General features: G+C 38.2%; 2 protein-coding genes across 4 annotated transcripts in view; one reads left to right on the top strand and one right to left on the bottom strand.

Moving 5' to 3' along the window:
* Positions 1–2,352: 2,352 nt before the first annotated feature.
* Positions 2,353–27,776, bottom strand: part of ANAPC1 (anaphase promoting complex subunit 1) — a 108,489-nt gene continuing 83,065 nt past the window's right edge. For all 3 annotated transcript variants that reach the window (XM_055327481.1, XM_055327479.1, XM_055327480.1), the window contains exons 40-48: positions 27,368–27,485; positions 23,007–23,084; positions 22,573–22,640; positions 20,954–21,092; positions 17,969–18,055; positions 16,929–17,024; positions 15,130–15,328; positions 7,713–7,847; positions 2,353–2,690 (exon numbers count right to left, since the gene is read on the bottom strand). In XM_055327481.1, the coding sequence (XP_055183456.1) occupies positions 2,575–2,690; positions 7,713–7,847; positions 15,130–15,328; positions 16,929–17,024; positions 17,969–18,055; positions 20,954–21,092; positions 22,573–22,640; positions 23,007–23,084; positions 27,368–27,485 (1,036 nt within the window). In that variant the 3' untranslated portion in view covers positions 2,353–2,574. The remainder of the gene's footprint in view (positions 2,691–7,712; positions 7,848–15,129; positions 15,329–16,928; positions 17,025–17,968; positions 18,056–20,953; positions 21,093–22,572; positions 22,641–23,006; positions 23,085–27,367; positions 27,486–27,776) is intronic.
* LOC129511034 (protein S100-A10-like) lies at positions 9,827–10,120 on the top strand. Its single transcript, XM_055327482.1, has one exon. The coding sequence runs from the start codon at positions 9,827–9,829 to the stop codon at positions 10,118–10,120; it is 294 nt and encodes a 97-aa protein (XP_055183457.1).

Here is a 27,776-nt window from a genome sequence, read left to right on the forward strand (position 1 = left end):
GAACCTTTGTAAACCACATGGGTATCTGCAGGGTGGTTGCTAAGTGGTAACAGAGGCCTCCAGCCTGCGTACTCTCTCTAAATAGCCCCTCCACCTCTCCTCTGCTTCCTTCCACTGCTGGTTGAAAACTGCAGACACTGAGCACAGAGGGGTGACCAAATCCTGTCCCCTCCCCCATAGCTGAATCAGAAGAGATCTTTATATGGCTAGGCATTTTCTACAAAATGCAGTATAAGGATAGAAGAACCCATAAGCCAAGCCCCCAACTTTATATGCAGGAGGCAACAAAGTCTCCCTGGTTAGGATCTCAAATTGGCCATGACCTTCCAGTTTCACCCAGCTCCCAACATCATCTCCGGACTTTGGCCTATTCCTGTCCCTCAGACTGGACTTTGACATGGCCTTCCTCAGAATCAACACAAATCCATTCCTCTGGCAATTCCTGCCTTGGTTCCACATGTTCTGGCTTCTACTCAGAATCCTGGTTCCCAAGCTCGTTTTTCTGCCCAAGCTCCGACCCATCTGCCATACAGGCACACCGGCCTCCCACACCAAGTAGGTCTGTACATGGATCATCAAGCTCAGAGATGAGAGGACCCTTCCTGCGTACTTCCTCTGGGCTGTCAGAAGATCTCTTAACTGTGAAGTCAGCTGATTTTTAGACAAATGGTAAAAAGTAGCCTTACTCAAGACTTGGCAGCACCGAGGGAAGCTCTGTAGAGCTTAACTCAATGGACACTCCTACTAGGGTCTGGTGTCCGTGCCTCAGAGCTACCCACAAGTTCATGCCTTCACTCTTTACAGGACCTCTTACTCGAGGGAGGAGCACAGATGTCAGGCCCCAACAGAGAGGCAATAATCTCTCTTAGTATGCATGTGTGTGTAACTATTTCCTTAATTATGTCCAACCTATGGAAGCATTTATATCTGGGTAAGTAGAAAGGATGAATGTGGGTAATTATGAGTAAGCTGGGAACCATACTGTGACATTAAGTAACCAGTACTCAGCAGCATCTGGTTCTCCTCCCCTTCGTGGACACATGGAAGAGTCACAGGAGGCAGATCAAGGTGACTACTTCCTGCCAATAGGCTGTAACTGGAAGTGGCACATGCCACTTCTGGGCCAAAACCCTTAGGAACCAGATGCACTTCTCCAGCTCTTGTCTTAACCTTGAGGAGGCTGAAATATTCTGAATGGTGATAGCTACCAGAACACATAAATAGATGGCATTCATTTCTTTGATGATTCTAGCATGTCTACTCATACGGCTGCCCAGAATACCCTCTCAAGTCATCCTTCAGAAAAAAGAATACAAATTATAACAACTGAGACTGAAGATACCAACAGTTGCCTAGATACTGAGTTCTTTAAATCTTGATTCAAATGGAATTTCTGTAATCTACCATTTTAATTGTTTTCTTTTAGTCTTAACTATAAGAAAAGCTAGCTAAGTGTGAAAGGGAAACACATTTCGCCCTCCCAATCAGCCACATCTTGCCTATGTTCTATATGCAAGAGCAAGTGCTTGAGGCAAGCATGCAGATGGAATATTGAGTCTAGAGAGAATGAGTTGCCTCCAGAAGTGTGCCTTGTAAATGCAAGCCCACCCTGCAGAAGCAATTGCCACATAGGTTTTTGCCAAAATCTCAATGGAAACATTTCTATTTGATTTTTACCTTTAAAACTAAAGAGCAAAATTCAGGATGTGGAAATGTGGAATGACTGAATGAATCTTGCTGCTTCTACCCGTTTAGGGTCCCACTGGCCATTCAGGTAACACAGGGCATATGTCAGAATCTGGATAGCAGGGAGTTTTCTTCTTCCTGTATGGGAGACCTGAAGCTGGAGGCACCTCTATGTGATTATCTTTCATCATTACTTAGTCTAAAACTCTTGATACAGATGTTCATTCTCTAAATCTTGAGTGGAAATGCAATTTATTTTTAAATGCTATTTCTGAATACCTCTCTATAATGGAAATTGCATATTTCCTCTATTTACAACAGGCTTCACGTTGAGCAATTCTTCATTAGGGTATAAGTGTCTTCCCACTTAAGGTGACTGGAGGAGGCCTGGCACCATCACAGAAAGTACACACTAATTTTAGACTGGAAAACTGTGACATGTTAGGAGATGCTAAAAGCCATTTTCTTGCTGTGGAGAGTAAAACTTGATGACAGAGTTTCTTTAAAAACCTTGCAAACTTGAACATAATCACTTTATCTGAATCACCACAGTTGAAAGATTTTTAAATGAATTTCCACCCTAGTGCCTACTGCTCTATTCTCTGAATCCCAAACTAAAATAATCAAGAGTTTTGAAAACAAACCAAAAAACTTTATTTACAAAAGTAAATTTTAACTCACTTTTATATATCATATAATGTTAATGCTGACAGCAACAGGGCCTCTGGAATATTTAAAACACTTAAATTTTAAAATACATTGAGGTTTGTGCAGCTTATTTTCCCCCTAGTTATATTATAAAATTTATAAATGTTTCTTTAGCTTTGTTGTTTGGTCATGTTTTTGTGCAGAAGTCACGTTTCAGGGTAGGTTTACCAACAGACATGATCACATAACCATTGGCTGTGGATTTCCAAGAAGTAAAGGAGCCAATCTTAGCAAAGCTCGCACTGGCATTTTCAGTTGTTTAAATTTGAAGAGGAGTTCAGCAAAGCTTGTGCTCCCTAAAGAAATGGAAATGGGGGGAAAAAGTCACTCTTGTAAATAAATTCAGTTGCACACCCCTTTCATGGAAGCTTCAGACACGCAATCACATTTAAAGATGACATTCTTCCCTTTGAAAACAATTCCCCAAAGATAACATTTAATCTATGAATTTCCCAAATGTACAGTAAAATGACATAAAAATGTAAATGTATCCATTTTGTACTTCAGAAAGTGACCTGTGACATCTGAAACTATTAATATTTAATTATATATTACTTAAATAGAATTAATAAATGTGCCCATCTACTTTCAATTACCCTAATCTATATACCCCAATATGTACCCAAGAAAAGAACATAGGCTTAAATACATGGACATTAATCTATTGCCCCACCCTCTAAGAAGCAAAGGTTCTCAACTCTGGTCCCACAGATATTCCAATGTAATTCATATAGAGTACAACCTGGACATCTGGAGTGTGAAGGCTGCCTGGGTGATTCTGATGCACAGCCAAGGTTAAGAACCACTGCTCTAAAGGAAGTAGGAGGTATATAACCTCAAACTCCTATTAAGCATCATCTTCCATTTTGCCTCCATCCCACTACATGCAGCAGTTCACTACTCCCTCTCTCCTAGCCTCAACATATATGTATATAAAGTTCCTGCAACTCTAGGCCACAGCAAGCATCCTAGCAGACCTGCAGACAACAGAGGGGACAGGATCACAGGAGCTCATGAAGATGGACAGATCAATATGATCAAGTGGCTGATTAAGGCATGACTAACACAAGAAAGAGTTGTGCTACACAGAATATAAGGGAGAAAACTATTTCTCCTATTTCCTTTGATTGATTGGGCTCTGCCAGTCAGCTGAATTAAATGTTTAATAAACCTCAGCAGAAATTAAAACAAGTTTCCTATTTAACTGATAATCTATGGTGTTCCCCAGACCTTGCTAAAACTCAAGCACATAGAATAAAAACATCCAGGAAGATATGAAACAACTTCAACATACTAATGCACTATGGAATCTAACAGACCACTGACATTCAACGTGACACTAAAATGGTTAGGGTGAAAGGTATCATCTTGATCTTTGTTTTCCATTTGTTCCATTTGTGCTCTTTTCCCCATTGTCCTCTTTTTCTGTCTCTTTTGGATTACTTTTTATGACTTTTTATGCTTCCACTATAGCTCCTTTGTCGCAGTATGTTCTGACTCTGTCTTCTTAGTAATTGCTTTATGACTTCCAGCATACACCTTTAAATTATCAAAGATTACCTTCAAATGAGATTATACCACCTCACATATTAGCATAAGGGCCTGCCTTTTTTTTTTAAGATTTTATTTATTTATTCATGAGAGACACACACACACACACACAGAGAGAGAGAGAGAGAGAGAGGCAGAGCCATAGGCAGAGGGAGAAGCAGGCTCCATGACGGGAGCCCAATGTGGGACTCAATCCCAGGACTCCAGGATCATGCCCAGAGCCGAAGGCAGGCGTTAAACCGCTGAGCCACCCAGGGATCCCCTAGCATAAGGGCCTTCCAACAGCACTTCCATTTCTCCCTTCCCAGCCTTTGAACTACCATTCCATACTTTACAGTTTTCATGTTTTATAAACTCCATAGTACATTGTTATTATTTTCATTCCATCAATGGTCTTTAAAAAAGTATTTTTAAAAGAAGCCTTGCATAAATAAACCCATGTCATTACCATTTCCAATATTGTGCATGCCTTTGTGTAGCCCCTATCTCCATCTAACATTATTTCCCTCTGCCCAAAGGACTTAATAGACAACATTTCCAATAGTGTGGGTCTGCTGGTAATGAATTTTGTCAGCTTTTGTGAGTCTGGAAAAGGCTTTATTTCATGACTGTTTTAAAAGATATTTTTGCTGGGTATAAAATTCTAAGACATTTTAATTTTCCTTTGCATCCTCTACTCCACTAATCTATCACTTACCTTGCTTCCTGCAAGAAATACAAAGTTACTCTTTTTATCTGTGTGTAGCATGTCTTTTTTCCTCTAGCTGCTTTTAAGGCCTTTTTTTTTTTTTACCACCAGTTTTGGGCAATCTGGTTATGATGTGCCTTAATGTAACTTTAATCATATTTCTCATGCTTGGGATTCACTGAATTTTTCAATCTGTGGGATTTACTGTTTTCATCAAATTTGGAAAATTTCCAGCCATTATTTCTTCAAATATTTTTTCTGTTGTGTCCCTCCCCCCTCAGTTCTCCAGGGATTCTCTCTTCTTCAGAGACTCCAAACACATGTAAATTGGGTCCTTTTCAAAGCTTATTTCATTAATGCTCTGTTCCTTTTTCCTTCTTGTACTTTTGCATTTAATTTTGGACAGTTTCTATTGCTATGTCTTCACACTTGGTAACTTTTTATTATGGAATGTCTAATCTGCCCATTATTCCCATTCAGTGTACTCTTCATCTCAGAAAGTTCAATTATAGTATTTTACATCTTCTATATGTCTTAATGTTCTGAAGTACAGAATAGTTATAAGAATGGTCTTAATGTCCTTGTCTGCTAATTGAACATCTATGTCAATTCCAGATCAGTTTTAATTGATTTTTCATCTCATCTATAGGTTCTATTTTCCTATTTCTTTGTATAACAGATACTGTGAATTTACCTTGTTGGGTGCCAGATATTTCTGTATTTCTATGTTCTTGGGCTTTATTCTAGAATTACATTTCTTGAAAAACAATTTCATGCTTTTGTGCCACACTTTTGAGCTTTGTAAGGTGGGACCAGAATACACTCAGGTCTATTTAGTCTAGAGCTAAGTATTTCCCATTACTAAAGCAAGACCATTCTGAGTATCTAAGGCCCCTTAAATTATGAAGTTGTGAGAAGAGGCACTATTCCTGAACCTGTATAAACAACTGGTAATGTGTCCTCTAATCCATGTAGACAGTTCCTCCCCTAGCCACAAACAGTTTCTTCACATGCATGTGCTGACCAGTAAGTACTCTACTGAGAGCTGAGGGGGAACTTATGCAGATGTCTGGCATTCTCTCTCTGTGTAGCTCTCTCCTCTCTAGCATTTCATCCTGTAAAACTCTAGCTCCTCTGGTCTCCCTGTACTCTCAGCTTCATCACCTCAACTCAAGAAGTCTCCCAGGCTCCACTTAGGTTCTCGCTTCCTCCCCATAGCCTGGGATCTCCCAAGATTATACACTGGGGAAATCAGATTTTATTTATTTATTCATGAGAGACACACACACACACACAGAGAGAGAGAGAGAGAGAGAGAGAGAGAGGCAGAGACACAGGCAGAGGAAGAAGCAGGCTCCCTCCAGGGAGCTTGACGCAGGACTTAATAATCCCGGGTCTCCAAGATCACGCCCCGAGCTGAAGGCAGGTGCTAAATGTCTGATACACTACTTAATCCATATGCTGAATTCTTAATTTCAGTTATATTTTTCAGTTCTAGAATTCCCATTTAACTTTTACTGATTCTAGATTTTTGGTGAAATTATCTTTTCATCTAATTTATTGGAAATATTACAGCTATTTTAAGTCCAAATCTAGTAATTACAGTATCTAGATCACATATAAGTCAGTTTCTGTTACCTTTTTTGTTATAATTTTTTATTCAACACCAAATACTATGTATTAAAAACTATAAAGGTTCAGCATATACTTTATTCCTCCTAAGAAGGTTATAAGGCAGGTAGAATGCAGACAGATTTCCTTTGTTCTGCTTGAGGCTAACTTTAGGTCTTCTGTTTCACTTTTTACTTTACTCCTAGGGCTTGGTCCTGCTGTGGTTTCATCAGATGGCTGGGATGTTTGTCAGAGCCACTTTACTTTGGCAGCCCTGGAACTCTACCCTTTGTTTCCTTGGCATTATGTTGTTGAAATATTTGCCTACATTTTTAGTCTCTTGGCTTTTGCTAGATTTCTTGGAGTCTTATCCTATGCACATATAGGTTAAGATTTGGTATGTGTCTCAAGAAATGAGTACTTCCAGGTTTTTGAGTTTTGAGTACATCCCAGTTTTACTCTATTCTCCATCCTACTTTGGATTTAGCTCAAGTTCTAGATTCTCAGGCAATTGTTAACCCAAACTCTGGCTACCCTGCACAGCAGCACTACTGCCTTTTGCTGGGACTCTACTTCTTGTGCTATGAACTAGCAAATGCCTTTGGGAGAAAGCCAGAGTAAATATTGAGTTTCCTCACTATGCTTCCCTTCTTGTGGGGACTGTGGCCTCAATCAAGTCTGGCCAGCATGGTTGCTACCAATTTCTTTAAAGAGCTGTTTTATGTAGTCTGTCAAATTTTTATATTTGTTTTTGTGGGAGAGTCAGTCCAATATAAGCAATTCCATCATGTCTATAACTAGAAGTCTCTAGATAGTACATTTTTATCTGAGGTTTTCAAAACAGCAATAAATTAAATGTTATTAAATTTTAAATGATTAAATGGAACAATCTTTCCTCTTCTTAAAAGCCATTTTGAATCTCAGTTGATAAGCAGAAATTTGAAAGTGATAATAATAAAAGTGCTTAGAATTATATTTTGATTCAGGTTACTGGGAAAACTCCATATCTGATTACATATTCTGAAAAATACAGTGAAGTGCTAATATTTCAAACTCTGTATTACAAAAACATTCAAATTCACACAAAATCAGGTACCTGGTCATCTTAAAACCTTATAATATTGGAAATTACGATTATCTGATTAAAAAGAAACATCCAAACTAAAAACCCAGAAAATAAAGATAAAAATAACTTTAATAAAAATTAAGAAAGAAAAATAATATAAATATTTAATTTATTAGTATTTACTGGTGCTTGGGGCTCTCTGAAGAACCCATCCTTTCCTGAATGTAAATAAGTTTACGGATGTATAAAGTTCAGATGTTTTGAGAAAAAGTTCTCAACAATAACACCCAAACACGAATGAAAACCAACACCTAACTCACTAGAATTACCTCCTACCAAGATACTTAAAAAATAAGTGAGTCAATAATACAGGTACTGAAGAGGACTTAGATCAATAATTACCTTCTAGTCCTATAGATGGCAGGTGCCATGGAGCTGGTACTGAGTGGTAGACAAGGAAACAAGCCAGCATGCTCAGCTGAGATTCCTCAAAGGGCTGTCCACTGAGGTAGGTGTGCACACACACATCACCCCCAGCTGTGAGAGAAATACACAAATGGAAATGAAGTTCTCATCCAGAACTCATTAAGCACTTAACATACACTAGACAGGTACGATGCTGGGAATTAGGGCTACAGTGGAAAACCAGACTGTCACCACAGAGTATAACGTGTTGTAAGGAACAGAGACATTACACAAACAAATGCATAATTAGAAATTGTGATGAGTGCTATACAAGGATAGTGGTCACTAAGGCTGTCTTTCCAAATATCCATTTTATGATCCTTCTTCTCTGCAGTATATAACATTTGAGTGGACTAACTTCAGCTCCAGAACTGGATCCTAATTACTATTAGCCAGACTTCCTCAAACTTTAAGGTGCATCTGAATCACCTGACAGGGTTGATTAAAACAGATGAGTGGGCCTCATCCCCAAAATTTTTTGGATGGGGTCAGGAAAATTACATTTCTAAGAAGTTCTCAGGTGATGTTGCTGCTGCTCCAGAGACCACACTTTGAGAACCACTGGTCCAGGACAATCAGGGCAATCCCATTCTCAACAGTGTGATTGGTTCAGGAACTGACAGACCTAACCTATTCAGTAACAGACATTCTCTGCCACAAGGACTGACTGAGGAATGTGCATGAATTCCAATTCAAACCAGAGTCATTGGGATGCCTGGGTGGCTCAGTGGTTGGGCGTCTGCCTTTAGCTCAGGGCATGATTCTGGAAGGCTGGATCGAGTCCCATACTGGGCTCCCAGCATGGAGCCTGCTTCTCCCTCTGCCTATGTCTCTGCCTCTCTCTCTCTGTTTCTCATGAATAAATAAATAAATAAATAAAAAACAGAGACATGAGAATATGCTTGACAACATATTTGTGAGAAGCTTTTAAGAAAGAGATTTCCTCATTGTTATGGCAAAGCTCCTAGAAGCAACTCTATTCTTCCTCTGCAGAATGCTGAAATTGAGGCAAGGAACAGCCATTTTATTACCATGAGAAAAAGCACTCTGAGGATAAAGCCATGGCACAGAGTATAAATAATGGAACCTCAGAGGAACTGGAGTTGAAGGCACTAAAATAAGATGACCCTTAGACCACCTTACTAGCAGCCTTCCAATAATGTAAGCTTATATGTGTCCTGATTAAGCCAGGTTGAAAAAACAAAACAAAACAAAACAAAACAACAACAAAAAAAGCCAGGTTGAGTTAGGCTCTCTATTACCAGTAGACTAAGGCATTCTAATACATAAAGTAAAGCTAAGGGAGGGGAAGAGGAGAGAAGGAAGAAATAAAAATGGCAGGAATGTTGCTTGAAGTGGTGTGGTCTTAGAAGGCCTATGAGAAAGGGGCAGTTAAATTGAGGCTGTAAAAATGAATATAAGTTGAGTAGGCAGAGAAGGAAAGAAAAAGTTCTAGGGAGGGATAGCAGTATATTTAACAGCCCCATGAGAACAGGGAGAAGAAAATTACAACTGATACCAAAAACAAAACAAAACAAAACAAAACAAAAAACAATCTTATGAGACTAGTATGAACAACTACACACCAACAAATTATACAATCTAGAAGAAATGGATAGAGCAAAGTCCTAGAAACATATGTCTTCTAAGACTGAAACATGAAGAAATAGAAAATCTGAATAGACTGATTACTAGTAAAGAGACTGAATTAGTAATCTAAAACCTCCCAATAGGCAAAAGTTCAAGACCAATGGCTTCACTGGTGAATTCTACCAAACATTCAAAGAAAATTCAACATGTATCTTTCTCAAACACTTTCCAAAACCTGGAGAAGAGAATGCTTCCAAACTCATTTTACAAGGCTAGTATTAACCTTAACATCAAAAAAAGACACCACACACACACACACACAAAAATTACAGACACAACAATATCCTTGATGAACATAGATCCAAAAATCCTCAACAAAATATTAGCAAACTGAATTCAACAATATATCAAAAGGGGTCCCCACTGTACCTCTGGCCAAGGTTTCAAAAGACCTCACCAAAATGCAGTCTCAAATGGGACATACCATGGAAACCGTGATCTTCATGTCTTACAAGTTTGCTGGGGATAAAAGCTACTTAACAAAGGTGGACCTGAGAGTACTCATGGAAAAAAGAGTTCCCAGATTTTCAGAAAAACAAGAAGACCCTCTGGCTGTGGACAAAATAACGAAGGACCAGGACCAGAGCCGAGATGGCAAAGTGGACTCCCAGAGCTTCTTTTTACAAATTGCTGGGCTTACCATTGCATGCAATGACTATTTTGTAGTATACATGAAGCAGAAGGGGAAAAAGTAGGAAACATGAACAACACTTCTGCCGGATGAGAGTTCTCCCAAAATGTCTCTTAAGGAGTCTCTTAAGGAATCTGCCCCATAGCTTCACCTTGTATAAAGGAGTCCATGAGCAGTTCAGGACTCTCAGAAAATGTACAAGTAAAATCCAATCCCCATTTGACAAGCAGAGAAAGAAAAGTCAGTGAAAGCTGGTTAAGCTTTTGATTTTTATACTGCTTGCATCCTCTTGCCTTCAAATTCTTTTTTAGTTACTCAAAACAACAACAACAAAACATAATACTTTAAAAGGATAACACATACACCACAACCAAGTGGGATTTAATCTAGGAACGCAAGGATGATTCAACATCTGCAAATCAAAGTGATACAGCACAATAACAAAACAAAGGATAAAAATCACATGATTGTCTCAATAGGTACAGAAAAGGCATTTAACAAAATTCAATATCCATTTATGATAAAAACACTCAATCAACAAAGCAACTACAGAAGAAATGTACTTCAACATAATAAAGGCCATATATGACAAAGTCATTAGATAACATCATACTCAACTATGAGAAGCAGGGCAGCCCAGATGGCTCAGCGGTTTAGCGCCGCCTTCAGCCCAGAGTGTGATCCTGGAGACCCAGAATCGAGTCCCACATCAGGTTCCCAGCATGGAGCCTGCTTCTCTCTCTGCCTGTGTCTCTGCCTCTCTCTCTCTCTCTCTGATGAATAAATAAATAAAATCTTAAAAAAAAAAAAAGAAGCTAACAGCTTTTCTTTCTTTTAAAATAAAGAACAAGACAAGGATGCCCACTCTTGCCATTTTCATTCAACATAGTAGTGGAAGTCCCAGCCACAGCAACTAGGCAAGAAAAAGAAATAAAAGGCATCCAAACTGGAAAGATTTCAAATTATACTACAAAGCTATAGTAGCCAAATAGTTGGTATCAGTATAAATGCACATAGATCAATGGAAAAGAACAAAGAGCCCAGGAATAAACACACACCTATAACAATGGAGTCAAGAAAATGCAATGAGGAAAGGACAGTTTCTTCAATAAATAGGGATAGGAAAATTGGACAGCCACATGCAAAAGAATGAAACTAGACCATCTTAAGACTACACACAAAAAATTAAAGTGGATTAACAACCTGATTGTGAGACCTGAAACCATAACTCTGAGAAGAAAACCTCGGCAGTAAGATCCTTGACATTCCTTAGTGTTGAATTTTTGGAATTGACTCCAAAAACAAAGGCAACAAAAGCAAAATTAAATAAGTGGGACTACATCAAACTAAAAAGCTTCTGCACACAAAGGAAACCATCAACAAAATGAAAAGGCAACCTACTAAATGAAAACAAATTCTGCAAATCATATATCCAATAGGGAGTTAATACCCAAAATATATTTTAAAAACTCAAACAACTAAAAAACAACAAAAACCCCAATTCAAAAATGTGCAGAGAGGGGCTCCTGGGTGACTCAGTCAGTTAAGCATCTGACTCTTGATTTCAGCTCAAATCATGACTTCAGGGTCATGAGATCAAACTCCACATGGGGCTCCACACTCAGTGGGGAGTCAGCTTGAGATTGTCTCTCTCTCCCTCTGCCCCTCCCCCTATTCACACATGCTTTCTCTAAAATAATAAAGAATTTTTTAAAATGTGCAGGGACTCCAAATAGACACTTTTAGCAAAGAAGACACAGAGATGGCCAACAGACTCATGAAAGATGTTCAACATCACCAATTATCAGAGAAATGCAAATCAAAACCACATGAGATATCACCTCACACCTGCTGCAATGGCTATTATTAAATAGGCAGGAAATAACAAGGGTTGTAAAGAATGTGGAGAAAAGGGAACTGTCTTGCATTGTTGGTGGCAATGCAAACTGATACAACAGCTATGAAAAACAGTATGGAGGTTCCTCAAAAAATTAAAAATGGATCTACAATATGATCCAGCAATTCTACTGCTGGATATCTATCCAAAGAAAACAAAAACACTAAACCAAAAACATATTCAGTTAGTTGCAGCCTTATTTACCACAGTCAAAATATGGAAACAACCTAAGTGTCTATCAATGGATGAAGGAATAAAGATATCATATATATACACAATGGAATACTACTCTGCGATATTAAAGAATGCTTGTCATTTGCAATAACATGGATGGGCCTTGAGGGTATACTAAGTGAAGTCAGACAGACAAAGACAAATACTGTATGATTTTATGTATATGTGGAACCTAAAAACCAAAACTCATAGAGAACAGAGTGGTGGTTATCACAGGGGCTGGAGGTAGGTAAATAGGTAAAGGAGTCAAATGTACGGTGATAGATGGTTAACTAGGTTTACTATGGTGATCACTTTGCTATATATACAAATATCAAATTATGATGTTGTACACCTGAAACTAATATATAATGCATTATACTGAAACCAATGCAAAATTGGAATAAATTTTACCTCAATTTAAAAGTGATGGCTCTTCACTAAAAAATAAATGTACATTTCTGGCAATTATAGTAGCAAGTCAAATTTGGTAAAGAGCAATGTTGTAAACTACCAAATGCCCTAAAGAGCAGTAAGAAAAAAAGCAATTCAGGTCACTAAAGACTGCTCTAGTCACTGCCAAAGTTTCATTACTGATATGAAATGTGCAAACCAGAGATTCTGCAAAGGTTTAATGACATACTTCTTATCAACATGAAAGGTGTGCCACAGATAATCAAATGCTGAGCTGAATACAAACAAAATATCAAAACCTATGTAATAACTTGTATTTTTCCCAAAAAATGAGAAAAAATGAGATTTTTAAAAATTTGGAAATTATATAATCTTCTGAATTCTAATGGAAGGTGTTAACCAAATACTAGGAGTTTGAAATTGCTGCTTTCCATGTAAACCTCACAATCTGGTTTACATTTTTTTTTTTCAGAAATGTATTCCCTAATATTACAGTAGATAGTTTTTACGTTAATTATATTCAAACGCAGGTTTTACTGGCTACTAACAGCTTTAGGACATCAAGAATTGTTACTATTTACAGGTTTTAAAAAATCAAAAGATTTAAAAAATCATCACTTGCCTCACATGAGGCATAATTACTGCTACACTATTAGGAGTAATTTCACATTTCCCCTGCAATCACAAGTCTGTACTTCCAAGCCACTGTTACGTGATGTCCTAGGTTCCCACCAACTAACTCATAGAGCTGGTAAAACAAACATTTACTCTAAGCGCACATCAAGTTTTCAGTGTACACAATGTGGGGGTACAAAAAAGGGAAGAAAACAGCCAATGACCTCACAGCTAGGTGACAGGCCACATCCCTAAGAAACAGCAGAGAGAGGCATTGGAAAGGAAACAGGATCGAATGCTAAAAAAGATAAAACAAGTTCCTAAGTGTTAAGTGGTATTTAAAAATACGTGTATATGTATATTTTAAATATGTACAAATATGGGATCCCTGGGTGGCGCAGCGGTTTGGCGCCTGCCTTTGGCCCGGGGCGCGATTCTGGAGACCCGGGATCGAATCCCACATCAGGCTCCCGGTGCATGGAGCCTGCTTCTCCCTCTGCCTGTGTCTCTGCCTCTCTCTCTCTCTCTCTCTGTGACTATAATAAATAAATAAAAAAATTAAAAAAAAAAAAAAGAAAAAAAAATAAATATGTACAAATATGGGATCCCTGGGTGGCGCAGCGGTTTGGTGCCTGCCTTTGGCCCAGGGCGCGATCCTGGAGACCCGGGATCGAGTCCCACATCGGGCTCCCGGTGCGTGGAGCCTGTTTCTCCCTCTGCCTATGTCTCTGCCCCTCTCTCTCTCTCTCTCTCTCGGTGACCATCATAAATAAATAAAAATTAAAAAAAAATAAATAAATATGTACAAATATATGTATATATACATCCTTATGGTGTATGAAGCAAAGTGTATTTTTTAAAGAAGCTGAAGTAAATAGAGTCCAATTCATCTAACTGAAACATTTACATCTATAGCCATTCTAGCTTATATTCAGATTTACCTTGCTTAGCAATTAAAAAAAATGCTACAAGAGAAAACCCTGAGTCCCAGTGTATCTTAAAAGCACCACTCTGAAAAATATGGAAGTTCCTAGAGAAGTTAAAAAAAGAACTGCCCTACGACCCAGCAGCTACACTACTAGATATTTTTCCAAAGGATACAAACATACTGATTTGAAGGGGCACATGCACCCCAATGTTTACAGCAGCAATGTCCACAACAGCCAAAATATGGCCTTGATGTTCATCAAGCCCAGATGTTCATCAACAGAATGTATGGATAAAGAAGATGTGGTATGTATGCATGTGGAGGGTGTGCGTGTGTGTATACACACCACCACCACCACAGAATACTACTCAGCCATCAAAAAGAATGAAATCTTGCCATCTGCAACGACGTGGTGGAACTGGAGAGTATTATGCTAAGCAAAATAAGTCAGTCAGAGAAAGACAAATACCATATGATATCACTCATATGTTGAATTTAAAAAACAAAACAAATGAGCATACAGGAAGGAAAGGAAAAATAAAATAAGATGAAAACAGGGAGACAAATCATAAGAAACGCTTAAATCTAGGAAACAAACAGGGTTGCTGGAGGGGAGGTAGGTTGAGGGATGGGGTAAAATTGGGTGATGGGCATTAAGGAGGGCATGTGATATAATGAGCACTGGGTGTTACATGCAACTGATGAATCACTAATTCTACCCCTCAAACTAATAATACACTATATGTTAACTAAATTGAATTTAAATAAAGAATTTTAGGGGGCAGCCCAAGTGGCTCGGCAGTTTAGCACTGCCTTCAGCCCAGGGCGTGGTCCTGGAGACCCGGGATCAAGTCCCACAGGGCCTGCCTCTCCCTTTGCCTCTGCCTCTGCGCCTCTCTCTCTCTGTGTCTCTCATGAATAAATAAATAAAATCTTAAAAATAATAATAAAATAAATAAATACTTTTTTTTTTAATAAAAAGCACCAGACACAATGCTATTATTACCTTGTAGCCACTGGTCCAGAGTATTATCAATAGTGCATTTTACAACAGGGAGGAACTCAGAATTCATAAAGAGTCCTCGCTTAGGGTGGTTCTGCAGTCGCTCCTGATGGCTCCTGGAGCTGAAAAACTCTAACACCAACTTTATCTGCCAAAGCTCAGATGTCTCAGACATTTCTCTTCTTCCTAGTCTTCTCATAGCCTTTAAGAGACAAAAGGAACAGCAATCCACTTATTAAAACAATGAAATTGCTCCAATGGTCTCTTCCTCAGAGTTGTATAATAGAGTATTTTTTAAATATGCCTCATAGATCAATAAAGTGCAGAGAGGAATCCATTCCATGTTTTGATGCAGTCAGCCCCACAGAGAAGCCCTCTGCTGGGTGCAGATGCATGTCCATTCTCTTTAATATGGTTGCCACATATATAGCTTTTGGATAAAAGCAACAAAAGCAAATGAGGTCATTCTTGGCTCAGTGGCTCTGAAAAATGAAGACCTGCTAGGTCTACTGTCAGTTACCTCTCAGAAACTCAAGTGGAGTACAATGACTTGGCCAGAGATCCCAGAGGCAGGAGGCAAAACAATACTACTGATAATAATGCTCTTGGGACCCATCTGCAAAGTCACCATGGCTGCAACTAGCAAGGATGTTCTGTAGACAATTGCCCATGATTGTGAAGGGATAAAGGTTCAGAGCATAAAATGGGAACACTTTCAGCCAAAAAAGAAAAATACAACTCAATACTTGGCTGCTACATAGAGTCCCTATGAGAAGTAGTGTCAGTGTGAACATCACATAATCATACTTTCTAATTAAAAAATGTGGATGGATACCAGACAATAATGCTATTCTGGGCCTATCAGGTCATATTAGAAATTGCCTTTTAATTAAGAACATTACTTAATAATGTCACTTTCCTACTTTTCAATAGAGATTATTTTGTCATTAGAGGTAACTTCCTTTGGCTTTAATCACTGAGCCCCACATGCTTATCTGTGAATTCATCATATCACATTCATTTAAAGAACTGTTTAAAATCACAGACCTGGAACTCATCCCAGAAATTCTGATTCAGTACATAATACAAAATGGCATTTGAAGATCTGTATTTTTAAGATTCCTCATATAAATTTAACCCAAGTTAGAAAACTACTGGCTTAGCTTAACTGCAATTTTGAGTCTGAAAGGCATGATACTATTAAAAAGTCATACGTATTACTAAAGTGAATGGATTGGTCTGATCTTTTAGGGAAGCAGTTAAGCATTTTCTGCATTACCACTTTTAAGCTCTTTTAAAACAGCAATAACACAAAAAATTTAAAAATGAACTCCAGCTTGCTAAATCACTACACACTAATACTATAACCTCTTGCAAGCTTAATCACTCAGGCATAATTTCATATCACTGTCATCATTAGGGCACTGTTTGTTCACTTACTGCTCATTTGCATATCTCTGCCAGGAAGGAGGGAAGCAGGAAGGAGGTAAGAAACCACCGAGGATGCTAGAGGAGAAAGGGAGGAAACATGCTCTTTCTCTGCTAGTCAGAGGAAGAGAAAAAAAGGGAGAATAGGAACCCTGGAGTAAGACAGTCCACCAAGGGGCATTCCCATCATAAATTCTAAGCTTTTTTGGTTATATATAGAGCTTTCAAGTTTTATAAGGTTTCCTTTTTTAAATTTCTAAAAGCAAAAGAGAAATGAAAAAGATGAATACATGGGGAACCTTACCTCACAGTTGGTATGTTATTTAAAATACAGTATAAATGAAATCAGAATTGGACTGTTTTTGGAACCATACCTGATCCATTGCTATGTATGCAGGCAACATCTCTGGGGTCTCCTGAGTAACACATTCATACAGTACTGAAGAAAACAGATCCAGAATTTCCTGTTTCTGTAGAAAATTAGAAACTTTTGTAGCACATCAATGTATATTCCAAAATCAATTCAAGACTGTATAGCAACTACTATGACCCATTCTTAAGTTCTACAGTCAATGATATATAGGGTAAGACAGCATGGGCTTTCATCAGAGACCTGCGGCCTTGAATGCATGCCCAGCCCTTACTAGCTGTGTGATCTTAGGCATGTGATAGCTGAATGGCAATTTCCTTATCTGTAAACCTGGAATGATAAAGTACCTACCCTCCAAGTCAGAATCCAGTAAGAAAATTACATAAAGTACTGAGCAAAGTATCTAATAAGTAGTCAAGATTCAGTAAGTTAAAGAGGTTACAATTATCTCCCTTAACCCTCAAAACAACAACGTAAGGTAACTTCTATAATAATCCCACTTTTAGAAACAAGGAAACTGCATTTTGGAGAGGTTGAAAAATTTTTCCAAGAGCTATACACACTTATAGGCCAAAATGCAGTTTCTTTGTTTTCACTCCCAGATATCAAATCCTACATCCAAGCTTTGGAGTAAATAAAAGATCTGTTGGGCACCTTTTGAATTCTAAAGGGAACAGCTTTATAACCAATAGAAAAAAAAAAGTTATAAAATACAGATGAAACAAATAATAAAATTATGTAAAAATAAGAGACAGTAAACACTGAAAATATCAGTACAAAAATGCATGTAAGAAAATATTACCTATCAAAATCTATGTCTTAGAAATTTTAAGTTGTTTCTTCTATCAAGATAGGCAGTTACCGAATTTAATAGTTTAGACTATGAAAAATCTGTATTTGCCAAGCAAAAATCATGCAATGTACCCAAAGCATGTCACACTAACCTCATAAATAGGTATGGATATTACAGGATTTTTTGGTGGTGTCCACAGATAAATTTAACAAATTGTAGTCTGGTAGCTGAATAAAACATGTGATACACACCTGACCCATGTTCACAGTTGGTTTGCAGAAATATTCAGCAAATGACAGAAGTGCTGGATCAGAAGTAAATGCTGAAATTGTTTCTGGCTAAAAAAATAAACAACAGCAACAAATAGAAGTGTAATATTAGAGGTTATTTTCCTTATTGTTCAAGTTGTAGTATATGCAGTTCTAAGAAATCTACCTCACTCTGTTCACACAATGTTCCCATAAAGCCCAAGGCTGTACAAACTTTCTAGAGCTTCACCAACCTGTTCTGCTGAGAAGTTACAAGACACTTTTTTGCACAAACCAAACATGAGCTACAGATTTATCAGGACAATAATAAATAGGTCTTTCTTAGGTAACTTATTCCCAAAAGGCTTTCCCTTCTCCCTCATTAACTAACTGAAAAATAAGCAAGAAACCAAGAACTGTTACTGAAAACGTAAGGAAAAAATAAAAATAAAAACTACCACTCAAATAAGCCACTCATTAAAAGGTAAACAGTGTATGATCCCACTTATATGAGGATCCTAGAATAATCAAATTCAGAGACAGAAAGCAGAATGGTGGGCACTGGGGCTGCGAGGAAGAAGGAACAGGAGTTGCTCTTCAGTGGATACAGATGATCAGTTTTACAAGATGAAAGAGTCCTACAGATGGATGGTAGTGATAATTGCTCAATATGAATGGACAATACTACTGAATTCACTTATAGGGTTTCACTTATAGGGTTGTAACAGCAAATTTTGTATTTTACCACAATAAAAAAAAATTGGGAAAAAAAGAACAAAGTTCAAGAAAATGGAATATGGAATATACGGAATACAGAAGTATGACCATTTTCCATTGAGGTTTATATTTTATTTCTGAATTCCAGCAAAAAGGAAATTGAGATGTCTTTTAATCTTTACATAATTTTCCAATTTAAAATCAAGTATAGGGATCCCTGGGTGGCGCAGCGGTTTGGCGCCTGCCTTTGGCCCAGGGCGCGATCCTGGAGACCCGGGATCGAGTCCCACGTCAGGCTCCCGGTGCATGGAGCCTGCTTCTCCCTCTGCCTGTGTCTCTGCCTCTCTCTCTCTATCTGTGTGATTGTCATAAATAAATAAAAATAAATAAATAAAAAATATTTAAAATCAAGTATAAACTTCTCATTTTCTTTACAAATTAGATTAGGGTCTTTGAGATGGGCTCTAATTCATACAAGTAACAGTGCTTAAGTTAAGGTAACCGTATCCACAAGTCCTTTAAGAGATGCCTGGTGGTTCAGTGGCTAAGCATCTGCAATCAGCTCAGGGTGTGATCCTGAGGTCCTGGGATAGAGTCCCACATCAGGCTCCCTGCATGGAACCTGCTTCTCCCTCTGCCTATGTCTCTGCCTCTCTCTCATATGAATAAATAAATAAAATTAAAAAAAAAAAAGTCCTTCAAAACCATTTTACAGACAACCTATCAAATACTGCCAAACAAAATTCACTGATGTTCAACTACATCTATTTAAACCCTGGGAACTATTATAAAAGGCTCAGCCATAAGTAACTGGTCTAAAATGAAAAGTGAGTTAAATTAAAATAAATACTATCTCCTAATGTGGAAAAATAAAGGATGTTAATTCAGTTCTCTGGCCACCACTTAGCCAGTCCACTGGCCACATTTTTGCCTCTACCACTACCCCCTACAGGTCCTAACTACTTTGCCACTTGGTGTATCTTCAGCAGGAGCACATTTGCTCATGGAATTTCTGAAAACTGTACTTAAACTAAGAAAATGTTTTTTAAGATTTTATTTATTTATTAGAGACACAGAGAGAGAGGCAGAGACACAGGCAGAGGGAGAAGCAGGCTCCATGCAGGGAGCCTGACGTGGGACTCGATCCCGGGTCTCCAGGATCACGCCCTGGGCTGAAGGCGGCGCTAAACTGCAGAGCCACCGGGGCTGCCCTAAACTAAGAAATTTTAATGTTAGTTTATGGAACACATTTCTCGTGTGGGAAACTTGAGTTCTAGAGTGAGGAGCAGTAAAATATATACTGACCGCGATGGGAATGAGATTGTTTCATACACTCTAACTGCAACTACTTTTCCATCCTAAATACTCTTGTGGGGGGATCCCTGGGTGGCGCAGCAGTTTAGCGCCTGCCTTTGGCCCAGGGCGCGATTCTGGAGACCCCGGATCAAATCCCACGTCGGGCTCCCGGTGCATGGAGCCTGCTTCTCCCTCTGCCTGTGTCTCTGCCTCTCTCTCTCTGTGTGTGTGACTATCATAAAATAAATAAAAATTAAAAAAAAAAATAAATAAATACTCTTGTGGGGGCAGCCCGGGTGGCTCAGCGGTTTAGCGCCACCTTCCGCCCAGGGCATGATCCTGGAGACCTGGAATCGAGTCCCATGTTGGGCTTATTGCATGGAGCCTGCTTCTCCCTCTGCCTTTGTCTCTGCCTCTCTCTCCTCTCTCTGTTTCTCATGAATAAATAAATAAAATCTTAAAATAAATAAATAAATAAATAAATAAATAAATAAATACTCTTGTGTTAGCAGTCAAGTACTATGAAAATAGTAAAGCAAACTGATAAATCTGTCATCATTTCATCCTTACCAAGATTTAAGCAACAAATATGAGTGTTTATTAATGTAATTAATTAATGCTACCTTGCAAAAATCTTTTTTATTTCTGCTACGAATTAAGCAAATCTTAACAGATTTAAAGATTAATAAGTAAAAATATTAAAAACATTTTTATAGAGTTAAGATATACTGTCCCTGCTGCTAAATGTAAATCATCCTTACAGTCCTGGCAGATGACTCATATTTTATTATATTTGCAACATAAAACAACAAACAGATCCTAGGCCATTCAGTCTTTATAATCTGCAGTGATGAGAGAGAGTAGGTTCACCTAAACGGTATCATAAATGTTATACAGAAGTACATGCTCCAGTGGGCTAATGGGATTTATAAATTAGTCCATCACATCCTTCACTTTTTAACCAATCAATACTACCTTGAAAGCCCGAGCTTCAGAGTTCCTGTTAGCAACAGTCTGGGCCAACAAACTTTGCCACCCCATTGGATCTTCCTTATAGGAGAGCTGACCTGCTCTGAGCTTAACATACAGAACTCCATCCTTAGAAAGGATTGATCTAAAAAAAAAAAAAAAAAAAAAACAAGAATAAATTTTATATGAGATATTATTTGTAGTTCTCAGGTGGAAACACAGTGCCTCCCAACATCATGCTCACATCAGATAAAGTCTTTATCATTTTCCAGTAAGGTATACAATTATTTACTGTACCTAAAATTAAATCAATCCCTATGAGAAAGCCAAAATAAAGCTCTACTCTTTTTGGGTTCACAGAACTTGCTAAGTAAAAAGGCACTGTCTGTTCAAGTGTACTCTTAACAGGCAATATTTTATCTAACACTTCTTCACATTCCCTTTATCTACCCACTGGAGGTACTAAATATCTATTGATTGGCGTGCAGCATAAAAAATAAAAATGATGCGGCAAATCTAAAGAGAACAATACAGAAAACAGCTATCATATAAATAGTTTAAGGAAAATATAAATTGGGACCAAACTATAAAATTTCTTATGGGCTTGTTAAACTTTCTGGAAATTTAAAGATTTAATTTACACACTACTCAAAATATAAAATTAACACTGTTCATTACAGTAATTACTTGCATATGACTATTTCCACTCAAAAGCAATCTACCATAACCTTAAATTTATGAGAACAATCCAACAAAACAATGAAAAAACATGCAAAAAATGTGGTCTGACAAACATCAATTGTTATAAAGCTCCCTTAATAAAAGGACATACAAAGCAGCCTTACTCCCTTTTTTTTCCAGCCTTACTTTCTTACACTGAAGATCTTTCATTATTGCTCCAACAGACAATTCCATTATTGTACCAACTTATGTCACTTCAAGTTACTCAATGAATATAACTATATTTATATATTTATATAAATATAACCATATTTATAAAAAATATATAATAGGGTTTGTTTCTTTTTTTTTTAAAGATTTTATTATTTATTTATTCATAGAGATGCAGAGAGAGAGAGAGGCAGAGACACAGGCAGAGGGAGAAGCAGCCTCCATGCAGAGAGCCCGACGTGGTACTCGATCCAGGGTCTCCAGGATCACGCCCTGGGCTGCAGGTGGCACTAAACCACTGTGCCACCGGGGCTGCCCTAGGGTTTGTTTCCTAAACTAAAACTCAGGGGATCCCTGGGTGGCTCAGTGGTTTAGCACCTGCCTTTGGCCCAGGCCGCGATCCTGGAGCCCCAGGATCAGGTCCCACGTCAGGCTCCCGGCATGGAGCCTGCTTCTCCCTCTGCCTGTGTCTCTGCCTGTCTCTCTCTCTCTATGTCTATCATAAATAAATAAAATCTTTAAAAAAATAAAAAATAAAAAAATAAACTAAAACTCATTTTCTAATAAAAACTCCATTTCAAAGTTATAGACCACTTTATTCAATATATACTCTACTGCCCTGCATGAGATAAAAGGGTAACAAGGAACCACTCTAGACAATAATCTGCAATTTCTACTTTCCCATATACTTCTATTCCCTTCACAGATATATCTAAAAAATTCAATATACTTACTTCAAGTGTTGTGTTCCCTTGCTTAAATCTATGAGCAGTTCCCAGTATCGTGGGCCTTTAACTTTAATCTGCCAAGATAAATGTGAACACAATCAATCCAACGCTAAAAAAAAGTGCTAGTTTGACAAAACAAAACCCAAGTTTCTCAGAGGAAATAAAAATAACTGAGCTGGAAAGAAACACTGAAAAGTTAACAAGCTCCACTTCCAGACAAAAATGTATGTGAATCAAGCTCTGTGGCCATCTAACCCATCAGTAAAGATCACCAAGTAAAGACCTTCTCTGTTTCTCATGACAATTTCTCCAAGGGTTGCTTTCCTATCTCCTATAGAACACAGAGAATGAATAGACTTTTACTTAGTTACCTTTGATGCTATACTGTTCTGGCTGAATTTACCTCTTCCACTGATCTCCCTAAACCACATTCCACTCACCTGCTTTAAAAGATGGAGTTCTGGAAGAAGGGTAGGAGCCATCAATTCTTCTTTGGTTTGTTCATACCACTGAGTACCCTTTACAAATGTACAAGAACAGCCACAATTCATTAGGGGAAGCTACAAAGAAGAAACATCTCTACTCTATACTTCTCCCAACAGTTTCTACACAGATTGTCAAAAGGCATAAAATGTTCTCTGGTATCAAGTCTTAAAGGGCCAAGTCTACATTCTTTTGAAGGGCCTGCATCACCTTATACCCACTTCAAGCCTTTTACCTCACATGCTAGCAGTACAAAACATCTGCACTTCTGAGGCCTCTGGGTTTTTGCACATATCGTCTTCTGGGAATGTGCCCTCACTCAGCTTGCAAATCTTAGCCCAAACACTGTGTCTACCGTCACAACTTCCCCAACCTTCAACAGCTGGATGGGGCCTATCTCCTCTGCTCCCCCTGCATTCTATACATACCCCCACACTCTATTCTTACTACATCCATGCCTGGCTACCCAATGGACAAGAGGTCCTTAAGGAATACAACGATGTAATTTTGTACCCCAGAGCCTCTGCATAGTTTTGATACACAGAAAGTACTTAATATTCTGAATAAATGAAGGATATATGACTTATAATCTGTGCATCAAAATCAAAGATCTCTCATCAAATATATGTCTTAAAGCATTCTACAAACAAATCTAAGAGTAGTTCTAACTCATTCTTAAGAACACTTTAATGAACAAGGACATTTTCTTTTTTTTAGGGTATTTTATTTATTTATTTTTTTTAATAAATTAATTTTTATTGGTGTTCAATTTACCAACATACAGAATAACACCCAGTGCTCATCCCGTCAAGTGTCCCCCTCAGTGCCCGTCACCCATTCACCCCCACCCCCCGCCCTCCTCCCCTTCCACCACCCCTAGTTCGTTTCCCAGTTAGGAGTCTTTATGTTCTGTCTCCCTTTCTGATATTTCCCACGCATTTCTTCTCCCTTCCCTTATATTCCCTTTCACTATTATTCATATTCCCCAAATAAATGAGAACATACACTGTTTGTCCTTCTCCGATTGACTTACTTCACTCAACATAATACCCTCCAGTTCCATCCACGTTGAAGCAAATGGTGGGTATTTGTCGTTTCTAATGGCTGAGTAATATTCCATTGTATACATAAACCACATCTTCTTTATCCATTCATCTTTCGGTGGACACCGAGGCTCCTTCCACAGTTTGGCTATTGTGGACATGGCTGCTAGAAACATCGGGGTGCAGGTGTCCCGGCGTTTCATTGCATCTGAATCTTTGGGGTAAATCCCTAACAGTGCAATTGCTGGGTCGTAGGGCAGGTCTATTTTTAACTCTTTGAGGAACCTCCACACAGTTTTCCAGAGTGGCTGCACCAGTTCACATTCCCACCAACAGCGTAAGAGTGTTCCCTTTTCTCCACATCCTCTCCAACATTTGTTGTTTCCTGCCTTGTTAATTTTCCCCATTCTTACTGGTGTGAGGTGGTATCTCATTGTGGTTTTGATTTGTATTTCCCTGATGGCAAGTGATGCAGAGCATTTTCTCATGTGTATGTTGGCCATGTCCATGTCTTCCTCTGTGAGATTTCTCTTCATGTCTTTTGCCCATTTCATGATTGGATTGTTTGTTTCTTTGCTGTTGAGTTTAATAAGTTCTTTATAAATTTTGGAAACTAGCCCTTTATCTGATATGTTATTTGCAAATATCTTCTCCCATTCTGTAGGTTGTCTTTGAGTTTTGTTGACTGTATCCTTTGCTGTGCAAAACCCTCTTATCTTGATGAAGTCCCAATAGTTCATTTTTGCTTTTGTTTCTTTTGCTTTCCTGGATGTATCTTGCAAGAAGTTACTGTGGCCAAGTTCAAAAAGGGTGTTGCCTGTGTTCTCCTCTAGGATTTTGATGGAATCTTGTCTCACATTTAGATCTTTCATCCATTTTGAGTTTATCTTTGTGTATGGTGCAAGAGAGTGGTCTAGTTTCATTCTTCTGCATGCAGATGTCCAATTTTCCCAGCACCATTTATTGAAGAGACTGTCTTTCTTCCAGTGGATAGTCTTTCCTCCTTTATCGAATATTAGTTGACCATAAAGTTCAGGGTCCACTTCTGGGTTCTCTGTTCTGTTCCATTGATCTATGTGTCTGTTTTTGTGCCAGTACCACACTGTCTTGATGATCACAGCTTTGTAGTACAACCTGAAATCTGGCATTGTGATGCCACCAGATATGGTTTTTTTTAAAATTCCCCTGGCTATTCGGGGTCTTTTCAGATTCCACACAAATCTTAAAATAATTTGTTCTAACTCTCTGAAGAAAGTCCATGGTATTTTGATAGGGATTGCATTAAACGTGTAAATTGCCCTGGGTAACATTGACATTTTCACAATATTAATTCTGCCAATCCATGAGCATGGAATATTTTTCCATCTCTTTGTGTCTTCCTCAATTTCTTTCAGAAGTGTTCTATAGTTTTTAGGATATAGATCCTTTACCTCTTTGGTTAGGTTGATTCCTAGGTATCTTATGCTTTTGGGTGCAATTGTAAATGGGATTGACTCCTTAATTTCTCTTTCTTCAGTCTCATTGTTAGTGTATAGGAATGCCATTGATTTCTGGGCATTGATTTTGTATCCTGCCACGCTACCAAATTGCTGTATGAGTTCTAGCAATCTTGGGGTGGAGGCTTTTGGGTTTTCTATGTAGAGTATCATGTCATCGGCAAAGAGGGAGAGTTTGACTTCTTCTTTGCCAATTTGAATGCCTTTAATGTCTTTTTGTTGTCTAATTGCTGAGGCTAGGACTTCCAATACTATGTTGAATAGCAGTGGTGAGAGTGGACATTCTTGTCTTGTTCCTGATCTTAGGGGAAAGGCTCCCAGTGCTTCCCCATTGAGAATGATATTTGCTGTGGGCTTTTCGTAGATGGCTTTTAAGATGTCGAGGAAAGTTCCCTCTATCCCTATACTCTGAAGAGTTTTGATCAGGAATGGATGCTGTATTTTGTCAAATGCTTTCTCTGCATCTAATGAGAGGATCATATGGTTCTTGGTTTTTCTCTTGCTGATATGATGAATCACATTGATTGTTTTACGAGTGTTGAACCAGCCTTGTGTCCCGGGGATAAATCCTACTTGGTCATGGTGAATAATTTTCTTAATGTGTTGTTGGATCCTATTGGCTAGTATCTTGTTGAGAATTTTTGCATCCATGTTCATCAGGGATATTGGTCTGCAATTCTCCTTTTTGGTGGGGTCTTTGTCTGGTTTTGGAATTAAGGTGATGCTGGCCTCATAGAATGAATTTGGAAGTACTTCTTCTCTTTCTATCTTTCCAAACAGCTTTAGTAGAATAGGTATGATTTCTTCTTTAAACGTTTGATAGAATTCCCCTGGGAAGCCATCTGGCCCTGGACTCTTGTGTCTTGGGAGATTTTTGATGATTGCTTCAATTTCCTCCCTGGTTATTGGCCTGTTCAGGTTTTCTATTTCTTCCTGTTCCAGTTTTGGTAGTTTGTGGCTTTCCAGGAATGCGTCCATTTCTTCTAGATTGCCAAATTTATTGGGGTATAGCTGTTCATAATATGTTTTTAAAATCGTTTGTATTTCCTTGGTGTTGGTAGTGATCTCTCCTTTCTCATTCATGATTTTATTAATTTGAGTCTTCTCTCTCTTCTTTTTAATAAGGTTGGCTAATGGTTTATCTATCTTATTAATTCTTTCAAAGAACCAACTCCTGGTTCTATTGATCTGTTCCACAGTTCTTCTGGTCTCAATTTCGTTGAGTTCTGCTCGAATTTTAATTAACTCTCTTCTTCTGCTGGGTGTCGGGTCGATTTGCTGTTTTTTCTCTAGCTCCTTTATGTGTAAGGTTAGCTTTTGTATTTGAGTTCTTTCCAGTTTTTGAATGGATGCTTGTATTGCGATGTATTTCCCCCTCAGGACTGCTTTTGCTGCATCCCAAAGATTTTGAACAGTTGTATCTTCATTCTCATTAGTTTCCATGAATCTTTTTAATTCTTCCTTAATTTCCTGGTTGACCCCTTTATCTTTTAGCAGGATGGTCCTTAACCTCCACATGTTTGAGGTCGAACAAGGACATTTTCAAACAATAGGCTCTAGGAACAAAAGAGCAACTGCTGATCTCTAAAATATTACCTCCATAGACTATAAATGAGCCCAAATGGCTGGCAGGATGTACAAAAACTTTAGAAGCTTCAATTTTGATGAGATTAATTCACTCTGTTATCTTAAAGGACAGCATTTTTAAAAATATTTTGACCTGCAAAGACGTATGAGTGGTAATAAAATTACAAATAAATGAAAGGAACAAAGAATTACCTTATAGGTAACCTCTAAGAGGGCATAGCAGGGCATGTTTGTATCCACATCCACAGGCACTAGAAGCCTTGGTTCTGCAGCCAGTACATACAGGTGCCGCAGAGCCTGTAGATGATACCTATTGGCAGAAAACACAGAGAGGAGGTAATAAATAGGTGACGACAGCGTGAGCTCTACAATCTGCTGCTGCTGACACACTGACCCATGACAGAAGTTCGGGTTGCTATCTTCCCATGACAGCAATCCTAAAGGAAGATGAGATTCAATTAAAAACAAATGGAATGATTCTCTTTAAAAAATCGTAAGATATATGCCTTGATCCTAAAATTCCTTATTTGAAATTTCACATTTAAGAGGTTTTACAGATGAAGTAAAAAATTATCCTAACATGAAAATATTTACTGAAAAA

This window comes from Nyctereutes procyonoides, unplaced genomic scaffold (assembly GCF_905146905.1).
Source record: "Nyctereutes procyonoides isolate TBG_1078 unplaced genomic scaffold, NYPRO_anot_genome, whole genome shotgun sequence".
Taxonomy (NCBI): Eukaryota; Metazoa; Chordata; class Mammalia; order Carnivora; family Canidae; genus Nyctereutes; species Nyctereutes procyonoides.